This window comes from Strix aluco, chromosome 6, assembly GCF_031877795.1.
Source record: "Strix aluco isolate bStrAlu1 chromosome 6, bStrAlu1.hap1, whole genome shotgun sequence".
NCBI classification, from domain to species: Eukaryota; Metazoa; Chordata; class Aves; order Strigiformes; family Strigidae; genus Strix; species Strix aluco.
This window is the reverse complement of record NC_133936.1, coordinates 17,380,184-17,400,040: the sequence shown is the minus strand read 5'-3', so window position 1 is coordinate 17,400,040 and position 19,857 is coordinate 17,380,184. Positions and strand designations below refer to the sequence as shown.

Sequence of the window (19,857 nt, the reverse complement as noted above, 5' to 3'; positions counted from 1 at the left end):
TGGATGCTGGCTGTCAGGGCCACACAGGGCCTCTCCTTCAATGCTGCAATTTTAATTGAATGCAGCTTGGAGTTTTAATTATTATTGTTATTCTTTGCCTCCCTGTGGTGCCCCAAGCACTGGACTGTACCATCATGCTCCCTTAGGCAGCACCTCTCACCCTCGAGAAGGTGCAGGACCTTCAAGAGGACTGTCTCCATGGCCCCAGGAGTGCAGCAGCTCAGCCACGCCCTGATACCACACGCAGCCCAGGCCTCCCTACACCTGTGGAGCAGCCTGGTCTGGACAAAGACTTCACACAGAAACACAAAGGCTGACTTTCTGGCTGGCTCAAATTTTGCTCTTTTTGAGCAAGCAAAGGAGAGAGCCCTTGGAGGGTCCCCCATGGAGGGTTTTTCCCTGCAGTGCTCCGCTCAGCCAAGGAACCCCTGCAGGGGATGCAGAAGAGACCAAAACCACAGCAAGATGCTTAAAGGAGCCTGGATGATTCATGGAGAACAGGTCCATCTACCAGCTAATGAACAGCACCACTGGACGCTCCTGCTACCTCAAGAAGCCCCCTGACATACCAAGGTTGGGAAGCTGGAAAGAGCAGAGCTCCCTTCTCCTTATAGCCTTTGCCCAAGCATCTGCCAAGGTCCCCGAGGTCCCTGTGCTGGGCAAGAGGAGCCTTTGCCCAAGCACCTGCTCAAGGAGCAGGAAACCACCGCCCTCACGCAGCCACTCAGCAGTTCAAGGAGCTTCACGAGCATCACGCCGGACAGGGCATTCACGCTGCTGCCCTCTCTGCCCAGCAAAGTAGGATACAACCACCCTTTTCCACCAAATCTACCTGCTGTCAGGCAGGGAGATGGGCTCCACACACGTGCTGGCCAGATATCGACTCGAGAACTCAAGGGTATGGTTCCATTTTGCAGACTCACAAGGTACCATGAGTGGAGCAGGAACACAGCAGGCCAGTGGACGAGTGACACCAGTTCCTCCCTGCTCATACAACTGGGACCAGTAACAATGACAGGCCCAAGTCCCATCACCGCTTGTCGGGCCCGGTGTTTACTACACCCCCTGGACTAAAGATGAACAGGTCCAAATTTGGGTGTGATGCACTAGGCAAGGAAAGATGTTCTATGAACAGAGGGGAGTGGGGAGGGGGGAAGATGACAGTTTTCTGGCATCCCATTTAATTTATTCCAACTTTATGTAGCTCAGCTTTTCCAAAAGAGAAAAACACAAAAGAAAACTTCCTGATTCCTAAACAAAACAAAAAGTACAAACTGCAGATGAGAGCCAGCATGTGCGAGGTTTACATGAAAAAGCAGAACACCCTTGGATGTTAACAGAAAACAGGTAGCATCATTTTTACAGTTACTTGGCTTTGCATGCAGGTGTGTTTTCTTTCTCTCTCGTGCACTCACTCCCTTATACACATCCACGTGCACACACCCCCACCCCTGACTTTCCAAATGGGGTCCTTTCCCTGTCTCATCCATTGCCACATCCAAACCCCGTCTAAGTCATGAGCAGCTTAATTTGCAGAGACCACCTATGCTCTTCACACTTGGGATCTGAAATATGGGGCCAAGAAGGTAGGAAAAAAGCAACAAACCCCAGCACTCCCTCCAGAGCCCATTGGGCTTTTTGCTTTTCCTTCTTCAGATCAAAGTCCCCAGATGAGGAGGTATCAGCAGTGGAGACCCCAATGTGGTTTTTCTCCAGCACCATTTGGCATTTCTGGGGTGTGCTGGCAGTCACCGGGGGCTGGTCTCATCCCTGCAGGTCATGGTCACAGTCAGGTAGTTTTGCTGCCTGGCCCCCACCATGCAGGCACAGGGTGCTCCCAGCCAGCACCCACACTCACCAAGGAACCCCTTTCCTTCACCCTGTTCAACCTAACCCCACGCAGGACCTGGGATCTGGAGGCTGTTTGCTACTCAGAAGCATTGCCAGAAATCAGGAGATGCTTTATTTCCCACTCCTCCACCTTGATTTCATTTAAGGAAAGCCTGAGACTTTTACTGTGAGAAGATTTTTGCAATTGCTCTGCAAATGGTATCCATATTAAAAAAGGGGAAAAAAGGAAGAAAATAATAAAATCTCCTTGCTTAGGCGATGGGGAAGTTATTTATTCTCAGCATTGGTGTGTTCTGTACAGAAAGAAATCAACAGGTGAAATAATAGCAGAGACACATCTCTCCTCAGAGCGACATGCCCGGCGCAAAACCTCTGAGAGCGCCTGGAATCACTTGGATTTAATCTATACAAATGTGTATGTGGGCAGAGGGGTACATGTGTGTCAGGGCCTTTACAAAGCAAGATATATACTGTAATTTACTTACAAAAAAAAGAAAAAGTGTGTGCTGAATAGCAGATGCTCACTCCAGTCCCAAGCAAAAATGGAGGGACAAGGGCAGCTGCTTGGGAGTGCAGGTTTTAGATGGGTTTTTTCCTATCTAGAAACAAAGAATGAATGAATGAGAGAGAGACAGAGAGAGAGAGAGAGAGAGAGAAACACTCCCTGGCTTGTTATCCTAAATCTACACAGGCATCCTTCCACCCAGCCCCAGCAAGTTCACTTTAGCTCCCTCAGCATAAGCTGTTCCTAAGAAATACTGGGCAATAGCCCTTCAAATCTCCTGGAAAACCAAGCATTTAGCTTCACCGTCACCCAAAGGCCCTGTCCTTCCAGACCAGTGGCTGGAGCTGGGTCCCTGTGGGGCTGGCTGTGCCCCAGCACCAGGAGAGGAAGCACCCAGGGGTATTTTGGAGGGGGCTGTCTCACCCTTAGCCCTTTCCCTCACTAATGCCTCTTTGGGGGATGCATCCCAACCACACCAGCATGATCCAGCTGGGAAGCTAGAGTCTTTCCTCCTTCCCTCCCTCCCACACTGCATCCCATGCCAGAACCGATGGCCAGGCTGGGGCACAGGGGACCGGCAGGACGCAAGAGGCAGGCGACAGTATTTACAGTCTTTGGTCTCGGGGAAGGGAGGGAAAGAGGGGGAAAGGGTGGGTTTTTTCCTTTGTTTTTTGTTCCACTCCTGCCCATGGTTGAGGGTTTTTGTCCCCTGGGAGGTGTCGGGGAGCACACAGGGGTCTGTGCTGGAGGGTGTGAGAAGATGCCATGAAGCAGCAGGGAGGGCAGGGCCACAGGGTGAGGAGCAAAAAAGACTGGTTCTCTGGCTTACGTTGGGTGAAAGACTATAGGAAAGCAGTCCCTTCTCCCTGCAACCCCCCCACCGCCCTTCCCCTCCCATTATCCCTCCCCTCCCCAGGAGCCGGGCAGCAGGGGAAGGAGGGCAGCACGCAAGACCCAACCCCAGTCTCTTCCAGAGCCTAAAGAGACATGCTGAAACCCATGTAAAATCCAGCACTGGGGCCATGGCGAGCCGCCTCCAGCGAGCGGGATCACGTCCATCTACTGGCTCCGCAGGGCATGTGCTCCCCGGTCCTCCTGCTCATGGGCTGTGTAGAAGAGGTGGCACTCAGGGTCCCCACGGATGGTGGGTGCGCCCTGGATCACCTTCCCATGGATGGGGTCCACGCACCAGCACTCGCCACGCTGCCCGTTCACTGACATCTTGCACTGCAGGGAGAGGGACAGGACAGGCATCAGCTGAAGCAATAGGGGAACAAAATTCCCTTCCCAGCCCCACCAGCCCAAAGCCCAAACACAGGCAGAGCTGGGGTTTCTCCATTAATTTATCATCAGTTTGAATTTAGGCAAAATTTGGGGATGCTACACTTGGACACCCCAGGGTCTGTGCTGCACCAGCATCACTGCTCCAGCAGTCCAGGCTGAGGGCTGGACCTCTTCCCCCAGGTGCTGTGCCAGGGACCAAGAAGGCAATTCTAATAAACCACAAGGACAACTGTTCCCAAGATGCTTTGTGCTCTGTCAACTGTGGATGAAAGCATCCATCGAGTTAAAAATCCCTGAGGGAAGAGGGACGAGACAGACTGACAGAGGAGCTGTGTAAGCTGCTTCTCACCTGCAAATTGGGCTAAACAAACTGAAACATGAGAGCAAGGCCCCCACAGACACACACAAATATTTTTCCAAACAGGGTTTCACTCTCTCCCAGAACAGAGATAGGGACTATGGTGCCCTGGACTCTGCCCCACCCAGCCTGCTCTCGTTAGAGAGAAGTTTCTTGCCCTAATGGTTATCATCCCCCTCTTGCCCTGGAAGGGCTGCAGGCACTTTGAACCTGATGCTTATCACTCCACCCCCAGCAGATACATCTCTGAATAGGGTGTAGTGGGAGACACAGAGGTTACTCCAGCAGGTCAGCCTCTGCGTGCATTCTGTAAAGCTGAATTCAGGCCATTTTCTGCAGCTGGACTGAGGTCAAAATACAGCCTTGTTCATGGGAATAAAAAGAAAGGAAGAAAAAAATCTCCCCATCAGGAGAGTGCATCCAGGCACCCTCCACCCAAGCACTGGCCCACAGGAGGTGGGAGCAACTGGGAATGCTTTTGTTGGCATCCACTTTCCATCAAATGAGAAAGAGCTGGTGCTCAGCTCTGGAAACGCAGATGGAGGGAAATGAGTATCGCTTCACATTTGCCTTGTTTGCCTTTAACCAGGGCAGGAGGGGTGGGGAGAAGAGAACGCAATTTTTGTTCCCTCTCTTTTTCTCCACCAGTGACCAGTGCGTAACCCATCTGCACCCTTGAGTGCAGGCTGTTTCCCAGGCATAAGAAGCAGCAGAGACTGTCTTTTCTTTTGTAGCACACGATGCATCGCTGCATTGCCCAGGCTCGTTCCCCAGACATGGCTCATATCCTTACAGGGAATTTGCCAGCTCTGCTCCATCCACCCTTTCCAAGTGTGCTCATGCTGGGGGATCCAGCCAGCCCGTGGGGCTCTTTGGGGGAAGTGGAGGGTGAGGGTCCAGGCAGGACAGGGAAGAGAGAAGAGATGGAGGGAGATTATCTCAGAGCATCCTACTTTTTTTTTTAATGCGCCTGATCAAGGGGTAGAAGTAGCCCTGAGAAAAAGGCTTAGCTATGAAAACAGCAGGTTTTCTGGGGTCTCCACCAAAGGCTCAGTTACACATAGCTATAAGGGGTGCTCATATGCAGGTACTATTCACACGTGGCTGCCAGTCAACCCTGGACAAGCTGGTGTTTTGCTGCCCAAGAGGTTCTTCCTGGCATTTTTTTCCCCATGTCTCAGCTGCTGACACCTGCTGGTTTTGCATGAATGAAGCCAAGAAGTCAGAATTCAGACACACATTAAATCATTCGAGTCCTTTTGGGTCCCATAAATACTTTCAGAAGCATGCTGCACCCCAACCCCCACCTCACGCCTGGAAGGAATCCCTTCTGGAGCTGTGGGACCAGCCTCAATTTGTGGAGGAAAACCAGTAAAGTGCACTAGAAACCTTCCTGACCCCAGGAGAAGTGTTTTCTGCTTTGTCTGCAAGACTGGCCAGCATTCAGCCTCTCTCTGCTTTTCCGCTGTAGTGGGGCCCAGACAGGATAAGACCTGGCTCAAAGCACATGAAAATAGACCTGGACAGATAAGCAGCTCTCACAGGAAAGAAGGGGCTCTGAACTAAACAGATTCTCTGCCTCTGGGCTGCCTGCGGCCACGTGTGGACATGGGTCTCTCATCTCCTCTTGCTAGCCCATGGCTGCAGATGCACCTGGCTGTTACTAAACCTGTCTGTTCCACGTGTGATATCTGCTGTTTAACCCCACAGCTCAGTCCATGTGCGTGACATCAGCCCAGCCCTGAGCTGTGCGTGTCCTCCGTGGCTGTCCATGGTGGGGATGCATGCTGAGCCGAGGGCTGCTGCCGGGAAGGCAGCCAGCCCCGGGGCTCTGGCTCTCCCCCGCACTTACCTGTTTGAGATTGTACAAGCCATGCTTGTCACAGTTGGGGATGTGGAGGGAGTAGAGGTGCTCCAGGGGACCTCGCTCATCTGGCAGCCGCATAGTGGAGATACGTTCCAGGACCTGATCCAGCTCCTGCTGACAAGGGGTCTGAAAAGAGTCCAGAAAGCAGAAAACAAAACCAAAAAAAATCAGGGCAATGGGACTATTCAATGTCTACACTTTGGACAGCAGAAACACCAGTAGGGATGAACACCTGTGTGCACCTCCTCATGACACAGGTTTGCCACAGGGTCCCGCTGCAGACTTCATCTGCAGGCACCCAAAATCACAGTGCTGCACGCCTGTGCATGCCGATGTGTGGAGATCCACACAGGGAGACATGCACATCTCTCCCATGTGCCATGTGCCTCATGTGGCCAAGAGCCAGCATGACACCAGGTCACAGGCAGTGGAGACACAGAGGAGGAGACTTCTCAGAGATGCTCCCATGGGTCCCACTGGTGGTAACAAGTGATGTGAAGCAGGATTAATCCAGACAGACCAGGAGGGTTTTCATGAGCATAGCCTAGATCCCACACCTGTGATGCAGCTTTGGTCCAGAAGTGCAACTCAAAGCATATGAGACCCCATGGGAGTGGAGAGGAAGCCCCAGGAATGAGAGCACCCAGCAAAGCCAGCCTCTGGAGGCATCCCTCTCGCTCCACAGCAGCCCCAAGCCAGGGCTCCCAGCCAAGGCAGTATGGTTGAATTACGCCTGATGTGAGCTGGAGTGAGTCCGCACCTCTCTGCTTTTGCAGTTGCTGGTTTGGTTTTTTTTTTCCCAAGAAGCAGCAGCAGTGTGGGAGCTCTCTAAGTTGACAGTGCTTGAACCTTATTTTGAACCTCTACTTTGCCTGCTGCTTGGAGGGGATGAGGGCTCTCTTTTAAGGCCCTTTCTGTCCCTATATGTTTATAGAGATATGTATTATGGACCTTTTGGGGAGGCTTTCCATCCCCATCCCCATCTCATCTAGTTGCTTTGACCAAGCTGCCCACTAGAGGGAAGCCACAGCCAAGGACTGGAGGGCAGACACACAGGGACAGGGAAGAGGGGACAGGGAGGACTCCGGGCACTCTCCCTGCTATGTGACAGCCCCGCAGCTCATCCTCGGGGGCTCGGGGCCCTCCCGCTCAACCTGGACTGGGGCTGCCCTGCAGGAGGCAGACAGCCCCCACAAATCCCCTTGGGCCATTCCTGGCACTTCCTTAGGGAAAAAGGGTGTGAGAAAGCCAGTCCGCGGGCAAAGGGCATGCACGCACCCCTGAGGGGGTAGGTGTCAAGCCAGCGGGACCCCCCCTTCCCCGGCTCTGCTGTCAGGAGGTGAAGCAGCAATGAAAATAACACCTCCTCGCCAGGACATCAAAGTTCATCAGATGGTGTGCTGGGCCCCAGCTTCAGGCCAAAACAAACGTTTACTTTTCCTTTTTCCTCTCCCCCCTTTTTTCTTTCTCTTTTTTTTTTTTTTTTTTTCTTAAGACAGTTTGTTGCAAATGTCACTAAGGCTTTTGCATTCAGCATTTCCCTGGTGAGCCTGCAGCTGCCTCCGTTAGCTCCCCACACCCTCCTGCCTTCTCACCCTGCCCGTCGACAGCCGTGACTTCTTCGAGTCTTCATGGTTGTGATGGGGCTTGCCAACTTTGCCCATCTGCCGCTGCTGCTCGTTCACCTTCTCCCTCATAACTGCCAGCTCCTTCATGCCCGACTTCATGGGCTTCCTCCCGCCAGCTCCGCTCAGGATCCCTGTGGACCCATCCACGTGGTTCTCGGCAAGGATGCTCTCAGACCGGTCATCGCCATTATCTGCAGGAGACAGGGCAGACAAGGAAAGGGTCAAGCTCAGCCAGGCACTTTCTCACGTGTTCATCCCATCCTGGATCACTTTCAAGCATGGCCAGTTACCAAACCATAAAACCTTTGCATGCAAAAATTTTAAATTGCATTAGCCCTTTCATCTGGAAGGTGAGAATAGATCCTTTCATTCTGGAGTTATTACCACACTAAAAGACAGTTTAGAGAGCAGGGGAAATCGCTGCTGGAGAAGTTCTTTCTGGTTTTTCTTTGACCTTCTAAATTACTTCCTGAAGAATGTAATTTTCCCCTCAGAAGTCCAGTTGGGTTAGGGATGCCAAGTGTACTTCAGGTCCAAAACTTAAAACCACAGTGATTAGTAACAATACCTTAAGTTCATCTATCATCCCCCAGAGTATCTCCAGGAATATTTACTCAATATTAATGTGCTAAAATAAATTCTCAATTTCAAAAATGCCTTGCCTCTGTTTTACGGCCACCCTAATTTCCCTCGGAGATTGTGCCATTTCAGTGATCATCTTTGCTGTATCATCTTTCGCATCATTTGTCATACAGTGCATTACTCATTCAGCTTCTACCTACTTCTGCATTTAGCCACTCTTGCTGACCGTGGAACAGCCCCATGTGTCCTGGGTCCAACTCCACCACTGCTGCAAGCCACAAGACCCCCAGCTAATTCAGCCATTTCAAAATCAGTTAGCAAAAATCTGGGAATGAACGCTGGACTTTTCCACCTCCTCCACTCTCTGCTTTGTGCATTTTCCCAGTTCACTGGGTGCTGTTTCTGACAGCAATCCTTGCCCAAGTAGGACACAATGGTCACGATGCTGTAGACACCAGTCCCTCTGGACTTTGCAGCGGCAATTAGGACAGATCTCAATTCCTCCTGCTTGCTCCAGAAGCCCAGAAGGTGACAGCTGACCCCTCCTTGGTGCCTGGTCTGATCTGGCTGAGCAAGAATGTCTAACACTGTAGCTGGATCTAACACTGAAGCTGGCCCTGCTTTAAGCAGGGGCTTGGACCAAGGCCTCCAGAGGTCCTTTCCAGCCCAAATTATGATTCAACCCATGCACGCACATCACCTCTTACCACAATAACCCAGAATAAGTATGTCTCTGTATATATCTCTGTATATAGGAGCTCTTCAGCAGCTCCACAGGTCCCACACCAGTGACAGACCAGGCCATTCTGGTCCTACAGTGGTGACAAACATGAAGCGTCTTTTAGCATATGCTAAGGAAGAACTGTAGCACCCAGCCTCCCATCATCAGCATTCTCTCTGGCACCTCTGATTTCAGCTTTCCAGCACTCTGGAACTCAGGCACTTATACAGAAGAAATCACATGAAACTGCACGATAGAGGGCAAGCAATGGTTCAGCTCATGTGACAATGCTTAATTTATGGATCTCTCCTGCTTCTTGGAAGACCAAGCATACAAAGCATTTACAGATTTTAACATTGCCTATTTTTCAGAAGCTGCATTGTGATGTTTTGTCATGTCACAGCTCTACTTTCATGACAGAGAGTGAAAATCATAATAGCAAGTGTTTTATTTCTGCCACAGCTTTCCAAGCTCTCTTCAGGTGTTACAACCTCAGGCTCACACAGGAGAAACTGCAAGAAGAGTTTTGTCTGAACTTACTCAGCAAATGTGTGGCTGCCTGCAGGCTGATAGCAAAAAAGGCCCAAGTGGGCTGGATCAAAGAGCCACTCCTGCCCAGCATGCCATCCACAAGAGACCACCAGCAGCTGCTTGCAGACACATGTCAGAAGAACCATTCCCAATCTGTGTTGCAGACCATCAGTAAAAGCACTTTTATGTCTGGAGACTGCATATGACCCCCAGGATTTAAAAGCCACCAAGAGACCCATCCCTCAATGGATTTGTCCAACACCCTTTTGAACTTCCTCACCATTTTGGCCTCAGATCTCCCAGTACTGGGATTGTCCCACTTCCCAGAAATACTAAATGTGTTTGGTCTGCAGGTTTTTAGCTGCTTAGGTAGCAACTGAAAAGCAAACACAGGGCAAAACCAATCTGGCAAAGTCCATGACTTTCCTCAACACTGATTCCAGATGAGAACTGGGACCAGGTTTGATAGCCAGATGGGCGAGCTCAAAGTCTGGGCTGCTGCCTGGTGATTGCTGTCTGGCCGTCATCCTAGGAGCCGGACAAGGAATATTTTGAGCAGGAATCTTCTGTTTATACACCAGTCTCCCCATTAATTAGAAACACATAGTGAGAAGAGAAAAGGCCATGAGGCTGCCCTTCATACAGGATCAAATGAAAAAGCACTGTGCAAGAGACGGGCAAGGCTGGCCAGGCTCTGATCCTCAATGAGCTGCTTAGGAGGGTTTTAGCCTTCCAACATCTTTTGTGCTCCTCTCCTTGCTGTCCCACCAAGCTGTCAACAACAGCAGAGGAACAAGTGTAGCAGCAGGGCAGCATCTCAGACACATTGCAGTCCCCTGCTTCATTCAGAAAACCGATGGTACAAACTGATGGAAAAGCAGCAAACTGGAAGCAGTGCCTTCCCCCATCGATTCTCGCTCCTTCCTGCCTCCAACTAAAATATATAGACATCTGCCCAAATAAGCACTGTGCTAGTAAATGAAGGCAAGCTGGTAAGCCTCTTGTCGGCTGATTCATTCACAAAACCTGCTTCTGATAATATTTTTGCTCATTTTTCTCACTTTCCAATGCTAACAAATGTCAGCCCAAAGAAAACCACTGATGGGAGCAGAGTGTGCAAGACCACGTGCATGAACACACCCAAGGACAGGAGAGATTGGTCTTGGCTCCCCAGGCACCACCACAGGAGCAAGCCTGGAGCAGAGGCCAGGAAGGTCTAGCTGCTATCAAGTGCAAGCTCTCCTCTCCAAGGCCAAGACAGCCATGGCGAGCCATACCTTCACCTGCTGCCAAGCTGGACTGATTGACCTTGGGCTGATGCCAGAGCCCCATCACAGCTTTTCCCTCTCCCAAATCCAATTCTGCTCTTAGGAGGAGCTCTCCTGACCTGGGGCTTGGAGTCAGTCACTGGGGAATAAAGATGGGACAGAAGAGGTTGGTCCCATGTGCAAACCACTGACATTTCCTTCACGGAAAAGCTGCATGCACAGGAGGAGGCTGAGCACCAGGTGTGACGGACCACATTTCAAAGAGCAAACGGGCCAGGTAGTGACGACAAGAATGGAGACATCAAGACTCAAGGTCAGGAGAACACAGAGCATGCCATGAGCCAAACGACAGCTTTTACAGCCAGATAATGCTTTTTAACGCTGCCCAAAAGTAGTGAGTTGTGCGTGCTTGCTTATGACTATCCATGAAACAATTAAGCCACCCACCAACCCTACCGGCATGGGAAGGGCAGGTATGCAATTGCCTCAGACATACAACCCTAATCTGTTTGTCATCCTGGCAAACGCCCTTTTGCTGACCAGTTCCAATTCACACTAAATATATCTGTGAACGGAATGGTGCCAAACTCCAAAACAATTATGTTTTATAGTTCTTCCATTTTCCTATGGCATGTGGAAAACATCTCCTGTGCTATTTTGGATCAAAAGGTAGAGAGCTTTGTGCCGGGTGGGACAAGTGTGGCAGGAATCAAAGCAGATAGCTGAAGTTCTCCTGAACACTGATGTGAAGCCCATGAAACACCTCTTTCCACGCCAAGAAAATGATTTCTTTATGGTCTTTTTCAAGGAAAATTCCCATTGGCTTCAATGGGGCGAGGACTTGGCGGGTGAAAGCGTGTTCAAACGGTCATCAGCTAACGTCTGTAGGGAGCTACACAGTCTCGCCAACATTTTCAAAAGCGGCTACCAATTTCCAGTGCTGAAATTTTCGGGAATCTGGTTTGAGACCTCTAGGCACCTCCGCTGAGACAGCTGAGAAACAGAGGGGCTTAAAAACAACCTGCCACTTCCCGAGCTGCAAGAAGAAAAAAGCACCACACAGAAAAAGGCAGCTGCCTGAAGTTAAAAATACATCTTTATCCCTTTGAAGAGCCCTGAAGCGTATCTGGGTTGCAGGACGGGAATGAGCCAGTAGCACTCACTTAGCATGAGAGGGCCAGCCTGTATCACAGGGAGTACGCACCATGCCAAGACGACAGCCGTCCTCTCCAGCAGGACAGCTTGCCCAGAGGGTTTCACATGCATTTGCTTATCTGCCCACGGTGTTTGCATAGCGTTTAAGTGCTGATTAAGGGCCCAGACCCACAGAAAGCTTCACCTAAGTGGCCTTCAACACCCTGCCCAGAGCCCCATTAGCGTCGGGTCCTGGCTGTGTCCCGGGCTGGACGGGGCTTAGGTCTCCCTGCCGCAGCAACTGCAGCCTCCGTTGGCCATCACTTTCTCTCTGAAGATGCAAATGCACTATGAATTTCATTAATTACCCTGAAGAGAAAGGTGTTCATCCTGGGCTGCACACAGTAAAAAACAAAGGCAGGGGAAAATTTGAATTTGAGAGCGTTCCCAAAGCCACGCAGGGAATCAATGAGCAAACCCAGGAGCCTGCACTCCTGCCCTGGCACCACACTGTGCACAGGAGCGAGCACACTTGGGACTGCAGGAATACGGCATCCAGAGAGTGATTTTTCACTCTGAGCAGTGTGTCTCCTCTAACACTTTTAGCTTCTTGTGGCCACAAGTTCTACCATCTCAGAATAATTTAAGTGCCTGTTCTGGGTTTTGCTTGCCACTTTTTATTTTAAGGAACAGAACTGCCTGTCCCAGGCTGCCAGGAACCCAGCACTTGTCCTTCACAGCCTGAGAGCAGGCAGGGCCTTTAAACCTGACCTTTAACATGCACGAGAACCATGGTCAGAGAATTACTTGCAGGAAGGTGGGGAAGAAGTAGACAAACCCCGACGGCAGCCCCAGTGACCTCTGCTTCATCAGTCTGTAAAGTATTTCTAGGAGAGCCCTGAGCAAAGGTTCCTGTGCAATAGCTGTAGTGTGGGTGTTGTTGACCTGGAGCTCGGATACCTCAGAAAACTTTTGCCAGCAGGGATTATACCGACGCTGCAATTTCCTCGCAGCAGGAGCTGCCAAGAACAAAGTCCCCCCCGGGCCCTCTGGCCCATCCTACCCCAAAAAGGACCTAGGGTTTGCTGATAACCGCTGCCAAACTGCAAAGCGATGAGCCACAGCACAGCATCGGTCAGAGCTCAGCTGGCAGCAGAGGTGAAGCACTGGGGCACCAGTACGTGGTCTGGCCCCAGGCATAATGGAGCCAGGCTCGGATGCAGCTCTCCAGAGACAGACGAAACCAAAGCAGCCACTCAAGTTTCACTCTTCACTTTGCACAAAAAAAGAAGTGTGACTGGGAAATGCCAGAGAGGGAGTATAAGCAATGGGCCACGTAGGAGAGGGGGCAATGGAAGAAGGGATGCAGAGCAGAGAAGTCACCGTCACCCTGACCCAGGACATCTCTCACAGAGGCTGAACATGGATGCTCAGAGGAGGAACAGAAGAAAGGATACAGTTACAGAGCAATCCCTCCCCAGCTCTCCTCCTGGGAATCAGCAGTTCAGGAGCCAAAGGTTGCATCTAGACTGGGTTTAATAGCCATTGACAAGCCTAACTGGGGAGGAGTCATGCATGATCCCTTTCTGGATTCAACTACAGGGACCCCTCACGTACTTCCTCCTGGTCCCCCCTCCCAAGCTAGCAGCCTGTTCTGCTTGCCTCATCCAGTTCTGCACAGGCGACACATGGATGTTTAAGCACTTGATTTGGTTGCAGAGAACACACAACCAGCATTCCTGGGCAGCCTAGGGGTGTCCATGCCACCCAGCTTTTGGGAGGGCTGCAGAGAGCCTGGTCCCCCAAATCTCTCAGAACTGAGGGCTCCCATGAGACACAGAGATGGAGATCAGCTTGGAGCATCTCTCCATCTGCCAAGGAGCTCCTCAGGGCAGGTTCCCAGGATCTTCTGCCTGCCTGCACTCCTCAGGGTTATTTCATCACACCAACTTGCTTCAGTAACAGCAAGGCAGTTGCACACCACAGCCAGAAAATTCCTGCATCAGTCTCTAAGAGCTTGTTTTACCTCTGTGATAAGCTGTACACAAAGAACTCTAAGATCCCCTGGGGCCAAGAGCCCTGAGGCTCTGCAAACACCCTTTATTTTTGCTGTGAGATCTTTTCAGCCCATCTCTAACAGCAGGGAGGGCAGGACTGGGGAGGGAACGGCATGTCCTGGCCAGGGGTTGCTTAGCAAGCTTCTCTCCCTGCCTTGAGCGGCTGGCACTGAGGGGTGATCCAAGGGGCACCCAGTGCCTTCCTTTGGCTCGGACGTCTTGCAGGAAATGCTTTATGCTCCTCCAAAGTGCCGGGGACATTGACTCGGCGCAGCGCAGCTTTCAACAGCCTGCTTCGCTCTCTTTTCTCTGCCCATTCCTAGTGGCTGGAGAGAGCAACTTTCTCTCCTCCATCTGCCTAGGTCCAGGGCCAGAGAAAAACTTCTTACCCACTGCACAGTGCCCTATAATGCACCTGTGCCCCATCGCACACGAACTCCTTTGGCACCCTGGAGCAAGCACAGAAGTGATACTGAAATGGAACTGATGTCAGAGACTGAGATGTCCCTTCCCTCGGGCTTTACTTCAAACAGTTGTCTTTTTTTTTTTTTTAATCATGTTTGTAGACTGGTTTCCCAAGGATACAGGACTTGTGCAATAACACAGCCTGCCTCTATGTGTTTCTGCATGTGCATGTGTTTGCATGACTGCCTGTCTCCCTATTAGTCCTCCTCCCCCTCCACCTCCCAATATATCTACAAACACGTCAGCAAATGCCAACTACATCTCAAACAGGAACACAATTCTCAAAAATAGTAAGTTTCCACCATTTCATGGAAATGTGCAGCCAGGCTGAAAAGATAAAATAGCAGGGTTCATTTTGTTAGCTTTCTTTCCAAACGATTTGACTGATGGGCCGTGTAGCACATCACCAGCCCACTCTGTGTGGACCCAGCAGAGCACAAACCACCACTGGGGAAGGTCTGCTCCAGCCCTCCTCCTGCCAACAGCGAGGCTGCAAGTGTTTGTAACATCCTGTTCCCTCCCGCGCCAGCCGTTCACTGCGTGCCAAGAATGATAAGGGAAAACACCGTTCAGGTCCTTCAAAAATACAGGGGAACACTTCAAGTCCCCTCATTTACCCAACCTCCACTTGCAATCCTGCTTTCTTCTTTCACCCACCTCTTCCCCCAAATGTGGGGCTGCTGAGCATCCCAGTGCACACCTACAGCAGAGACTTTCCAGACTCACCTAAAAGCTGAGGCTGAGGAGCCAGAGGGTCTCGTCTTGTGACTGATGACAGCGGTTTTGCACATGTGCTTAACTTCAACATGTGTGAAGGCAGCTTGCTCAGGGGAAAGACCTTAACATGTTTGGAAGGTTTTGCCGAGTGAGGCTCTCCAAGCTCCCTGCTGCCATAAAAGCATTCCCCTTTGTTAGTGAACCGTATCTCAGCCCTTTCAACACACTTCCCCTATTAGCCCTCCACAAAGCTGCAACCTTCCCAGCAGAACCAAATGAATTAACTTGAAAACACTTCCAAGCTTAAATTAATTGCACTGCAGCTTCCCAATTTGACCTTGACCCCATCTGTAAAATCCCCAGAGTAGCTGCTACTTAGTCATTAGGTGCTTCTGCCTGAATGAAACGAGCTGTTAACCTTACCAGGCCAAGTCTCTGCTCTCCTTCCCTGGTCACTCGAATGCATCCGTGTGGTCTTTGGTGCTCCAGCCACCCCAAACAGCCTGCACCAACTTCTAGTATAAGCTCGGCTCCTTCCACAATGAAACCAGACCACAAACCCACCTCATTCATTTCCTACAGGTTTTACTGCTATGTTTGAATTACCTTTATTTCTCCAGTTTGTTTTAGGAAACACGGGCTCATCTCTAACCCCAAGTCCAAGCCCACTGGGACTTTTGCATCCCACAGTCCAGACTATGCAAGCACAGAAAAGCTTTCCTTACTGCAGCCTCCATGTTAATTATTATCTAGGTGATCTCTGTTCAGCACTGGGATGCTGTACCTCTCTTTTCTGCAGGAGAGCCAAAGGCTGGCAGAGTTACAGGAGCTGTGAATCTTAACAAGGCTGATTCCCAGGTTCGACACTCTGCAGCCTGCCAGAAAGGGCTGATGAAAAACTGATGATCTGATGGACACGCAATCACAAATAAGAAACTCTTCCCTGAATTCACACAAAACATTTCTGCCTCCCTCACACATTTTTGGAAAAAGTGTGATATACAGGACCTGTTCAGACTCTTCTATTTTAAGATGATTACCCTTCTAGGTGCAGGCAGTGACAAGCAAACACCAAGTTAGCTGGAGACAGACCTGTCAAAAATCAATTTGAACCTGCACCAAGGAAACACGTACTATTGGAGGAAGTGCTCGCATGTGTCCATCGGGGTCTTCAAACCCACATAATGTGCCTCTTGGATAGGATGCTTTAGGCAAATACAAGACATCTTGCTCCAAGGAGAGGTGGCTGAGGGAAATTTTATGGTCTTTATCATATAAGAAGTCTAGGGGTTGTTTCTTGCAATGCTCTCTGCCTGTCCTGGATCCTCAAGGATGGCTTAGCTCACCAGAAAGATGTTCTCTGGCTCTGGAAGCTCAAGTGCGCCCTTTGCTTCCTGTTCACAACTCCCATCAAGATCAACAGCTGGTGGGAAAGTGGGTCTGGACAGGGCATGACCAGAAGAGCCTACGGCAGAGTATTTCTCCACACCTTCTGGGAAGGCTGTGTGCAGAGAGGCCAAAAGTCTGACCTTCTGCCCTGCATAAAGGTGGAAAAGCTTCAAAACCAGGAGGAAAAATATACTATGAGTAAAGTGAAAAAGACTTAAAACCCCTAAAAGGTCAGAGCAGTGCCCCACCCTGCCTGTGAGAGCCGTCTCTTGCCTATCTCTGGTATTGCTCCACTCCCTTCTCAGCTACATTGGCTTCTCCAGTTATGACGACTATTGCATGCAAATGGGATGAACTTCAGCCATTTGTAATACTAGTTTTTAAATAACATCTTACTTTTCCACAGTCAATTTTCCAGACAGCGGCTCAGTCCAGGGCTCCCCTCACCACCCACCCAAATCTCATTGCACATTTCCTCAGTCTGCCCTTTTCAAAATGCACTATTATTACGGTAATTCCTTCCTATCTTCTCCTCAGAAACCTTGCCAGAACCCAACAGCAATTACCAACAGCGTCACCTCAAGGTCTCCTAGATCTACTGTCCCCATGCAGCCCCCTAGCCAAGCACCAGCCCTTGAAGCCAATCCTGCATCTACTCGCCCCCCCCCAAACTTGCATTCTCCAGGCACAAAGCACAAGTGCTTCCAAATATGACCAGAGCACTGAATTGTAGGTGGAAAGAGGCAGTATCTGCTGTAATTTAGTTGAGTCTCTTCTGGCCACCAGCATCTCCCAGCTGCCTCCAGCACTCACAGACATTATCCTTCCCTCCTCATGGGGGCTATCACCAAGTTGCCATATCCCACATTTAAGTCCCAAGTCGAGCTGTTCACAGACTACATTTTTTTTCTCATTTGATGTTCAAGCTAAACAACACTGCAATTGTTTCAGGTTACGTCAAAACACTTTGTTCATCTGTTCTCGAGGAATATTTCACTCAGTTTTGAAGTCACTTTGCTGGATTTCTTTAACCTTTGTTTCTTCCTTCTCCCAGGTAGGTGTAGAGCTGAATTTGAACTCACCTCATCTGCACCATGAGAAGGGACTGAACCTGGTCTTGCATATGTATTTATTATGCACATTTACTATTTGATTTACTATGTGCACTTACTACAGTAAGGCAACTGCCACTGCTTAGGCATGAAGTCTTTGTTGATACAACACTGCTATTGAAATAAACAGGAGTTTTGAAAAATTAAGACTTGCCGATTTGTCCCACTGCTGAATGACACGCACACACATGCAGTAACACCATGAAGGGCTCAGATTCATGGACAGGCTACCAGAAGGCAGCAATTTACTGCAGATCAGCTGACCAGCTTATCTGCAGTAACTTTGTGGCAAACAACAGCCATGCACGCAAGTAATGCAACCTCTATGGTCCTTCAGCGACTTCCAGCTTCCAGAGGCTACAGCATGGCCTGATCAATGTCACTTGGCCTTCGCAAGGGGAAGCTTCCTCCCACATAGGTGGGAGGGAAGCACTGCAAGGCAGCCTGCTGCTTTGCTCTGCTGTCATTGCTTTGGTCTCTTGCCTTTATAGAAAAAGGGGCTGGATCTCACTTTGTTTGCAAACGACTCTGTATTTTGGGCCACCCATGAAGTTGCCCAAGCTCCAACCTCAGGAGTATGCAGACTCCCACTGAGCAAAAGGCAGGAAGAGAGAGTCATAAAACTGTGGTAGAGGAAGGAAGAAAAGAAAGGGGAACATCAGTCAGCTGCATTCCCAAGGAGGAGGGAGGCATTGCAAAGCTTAAAAAACAGACCACCACAAAACACAGTGATGGAGACAGATGTGATAAGCCAGCTGAACCACTGGAAGGGAAGCTCGGATGTGCAACAGTCAGCTTTCCACTCAATCAGCTCCAGAAAGCATTTCATGTACATCCAGCCAGCACGCTCAGCACCAAGTGCCCTGGTGTGTTTGCTGTGCATCTGATCTACACAGGACCCCTTTCCAGGTGGGAGGATCTGGCTACCACCTAAAAGCTTGGAAGATACCCAGGCTTGTGGCAGAGACCTTTAAAGGGGGGAGCTGGTGGCATGTGGTGGTGGGGTGGTCCCCAAGTTAGAGCAAACCACCCATGCCTGTGTTAACAAGACAAAGAGTTAAAACACTGACCTACTCTAAGAAAATGCCAGGGGACTCCCTGACTTCAAGAAGGATTGGCATTCTCATGGAGTTGACCCCAAAATGCTGGACAGATTCATCTGGCTTGTGGCATACTGATGTTGAAATCCTTCTCCAAACCAATCCTGCACATGGTCTAAGCCTGGCCCAGGTGAGCCTCCCCAGCCAAAACCCAGCTGGCTACTCTGCAGCAAGCATCACTCATGCCATATATTGCAGGTGTTGTACAGCATGTGAATATCAGGTTTTACCTGGCCTTTATCCATCTTCTTACAGCTGAAAGCATCTCACAGCTTTCTGCTGCATTTTTGAACCCCCCGATTTTCAAAACAAAGTGTGGCAGTCATTTAAGGGCATGTAATGCCCCAGGCATAGGGTCTGGGGAAGGAACACATCAAGGGGGCCACCGAAACCTCCCAGGAGCACCAAGGTGGGAGGCTGTCATGAAATAGTTTGCCCTGGAGTGCTATAATTAACCCACCCTCACTGCTCTCAGACCACTGCAGCTGAAAAGCACCATAACCGCATCCATCCCAGGGGCAAGGGGGCAGGAGCCGCGGAGACAGTGGGAAACATCAGCTCTGAGCACCCACATACTCGGAGGGCTTTCATCAGCCCCCAGAACAAAAGCACTGCTGCGCCATTCCCTGTCGGGAAGCAACAGGCACACTCACCCGCCTCCATCACACTCAGTCCATAAAGCTCCACTTCATTAGAGCCACTGTTGCCGCATCTGTTAGTGCTTTAAAGCACGTACATCTGGCTTAATTGAGCACTTGACTTTATTGCTGCTTTATCTCCATTTTCTGAACAGGCCTTGGGGAGAGGGTTTTGTGCGTTTTGGGTTTGGATTTTTCCTTCTTCCTTTTTAAAATATTTTCCACTGAAATCCCACCCGAAGCAGGGAAAAAAGCCCCTGTGACAGCTGCTTACACGCTGGGGACTCCTTTTAGGTAAGTCTCACCTCTGGACAATGAACCCCATCCTAAATATTCTGGGTTTATGTGCTCTAAAGCTGCAGAGCTTTGACACACCAACTCTCCCCTCCCACTCTCCCTCCTGGAAAAAAATCAGAGTTACTGGCGGAAAGTGTCGCAGTACATGCCAGGGAGAAAAGAAAGAAAAGAAAAAGGATCTTGCTGCCCCTGCAGTCTCTGAAACTTTGCCTCTGCCAAGTTACAACAAACAGGAAAAGCAGAATCAAAACACAGCCCCCACGTCCCCCTCCATCCACCCAGCGCAGGCTGTGCTAGTGCCAGCTACTGCTCACAAACAATCACGCTGCAAGCCTCCTCTGGCACATCCTTCC

General features: G+C 50.3%; 1 protein-coding gene across 2 annotated transcripts in view; it reads right to left on the bottom strand.

The window, feature by feature from the left end:
• Window positions 1–1,164: 1,164 nt before the first annotated feature.
• The window catches only part of IGFBP2 (insulin like growth factor binding protein 2), an 82,504-nt gene continuing 63,811 nt past the window's right edge, over window positions 1,165–19,857 (bottom strand). For both annotated transcript variants that reach the window (XM_074828833.1, XM_074828832.1), the window contains 3 exons: window positions 7,461–7,684; window positions 5,851–5,991; window positions 1,165–3,583 (listed from right to left, as the gene is read on the bottom strand). In XM_074828833.1, coding sequence (XP_074684934.1) covers window positions 3,416–3,583; window positions 5,851–5,991; window positions 7,461–7,684 — 533 coding nt within the window. In that variant the 3' untranslated portion in view covers window positions 1,165–3,415. The remainder of the gene's footprint in view (window positions 3,584–5,850; window positions 5,992–7,460; window positions 7,685–19,857) is intronic.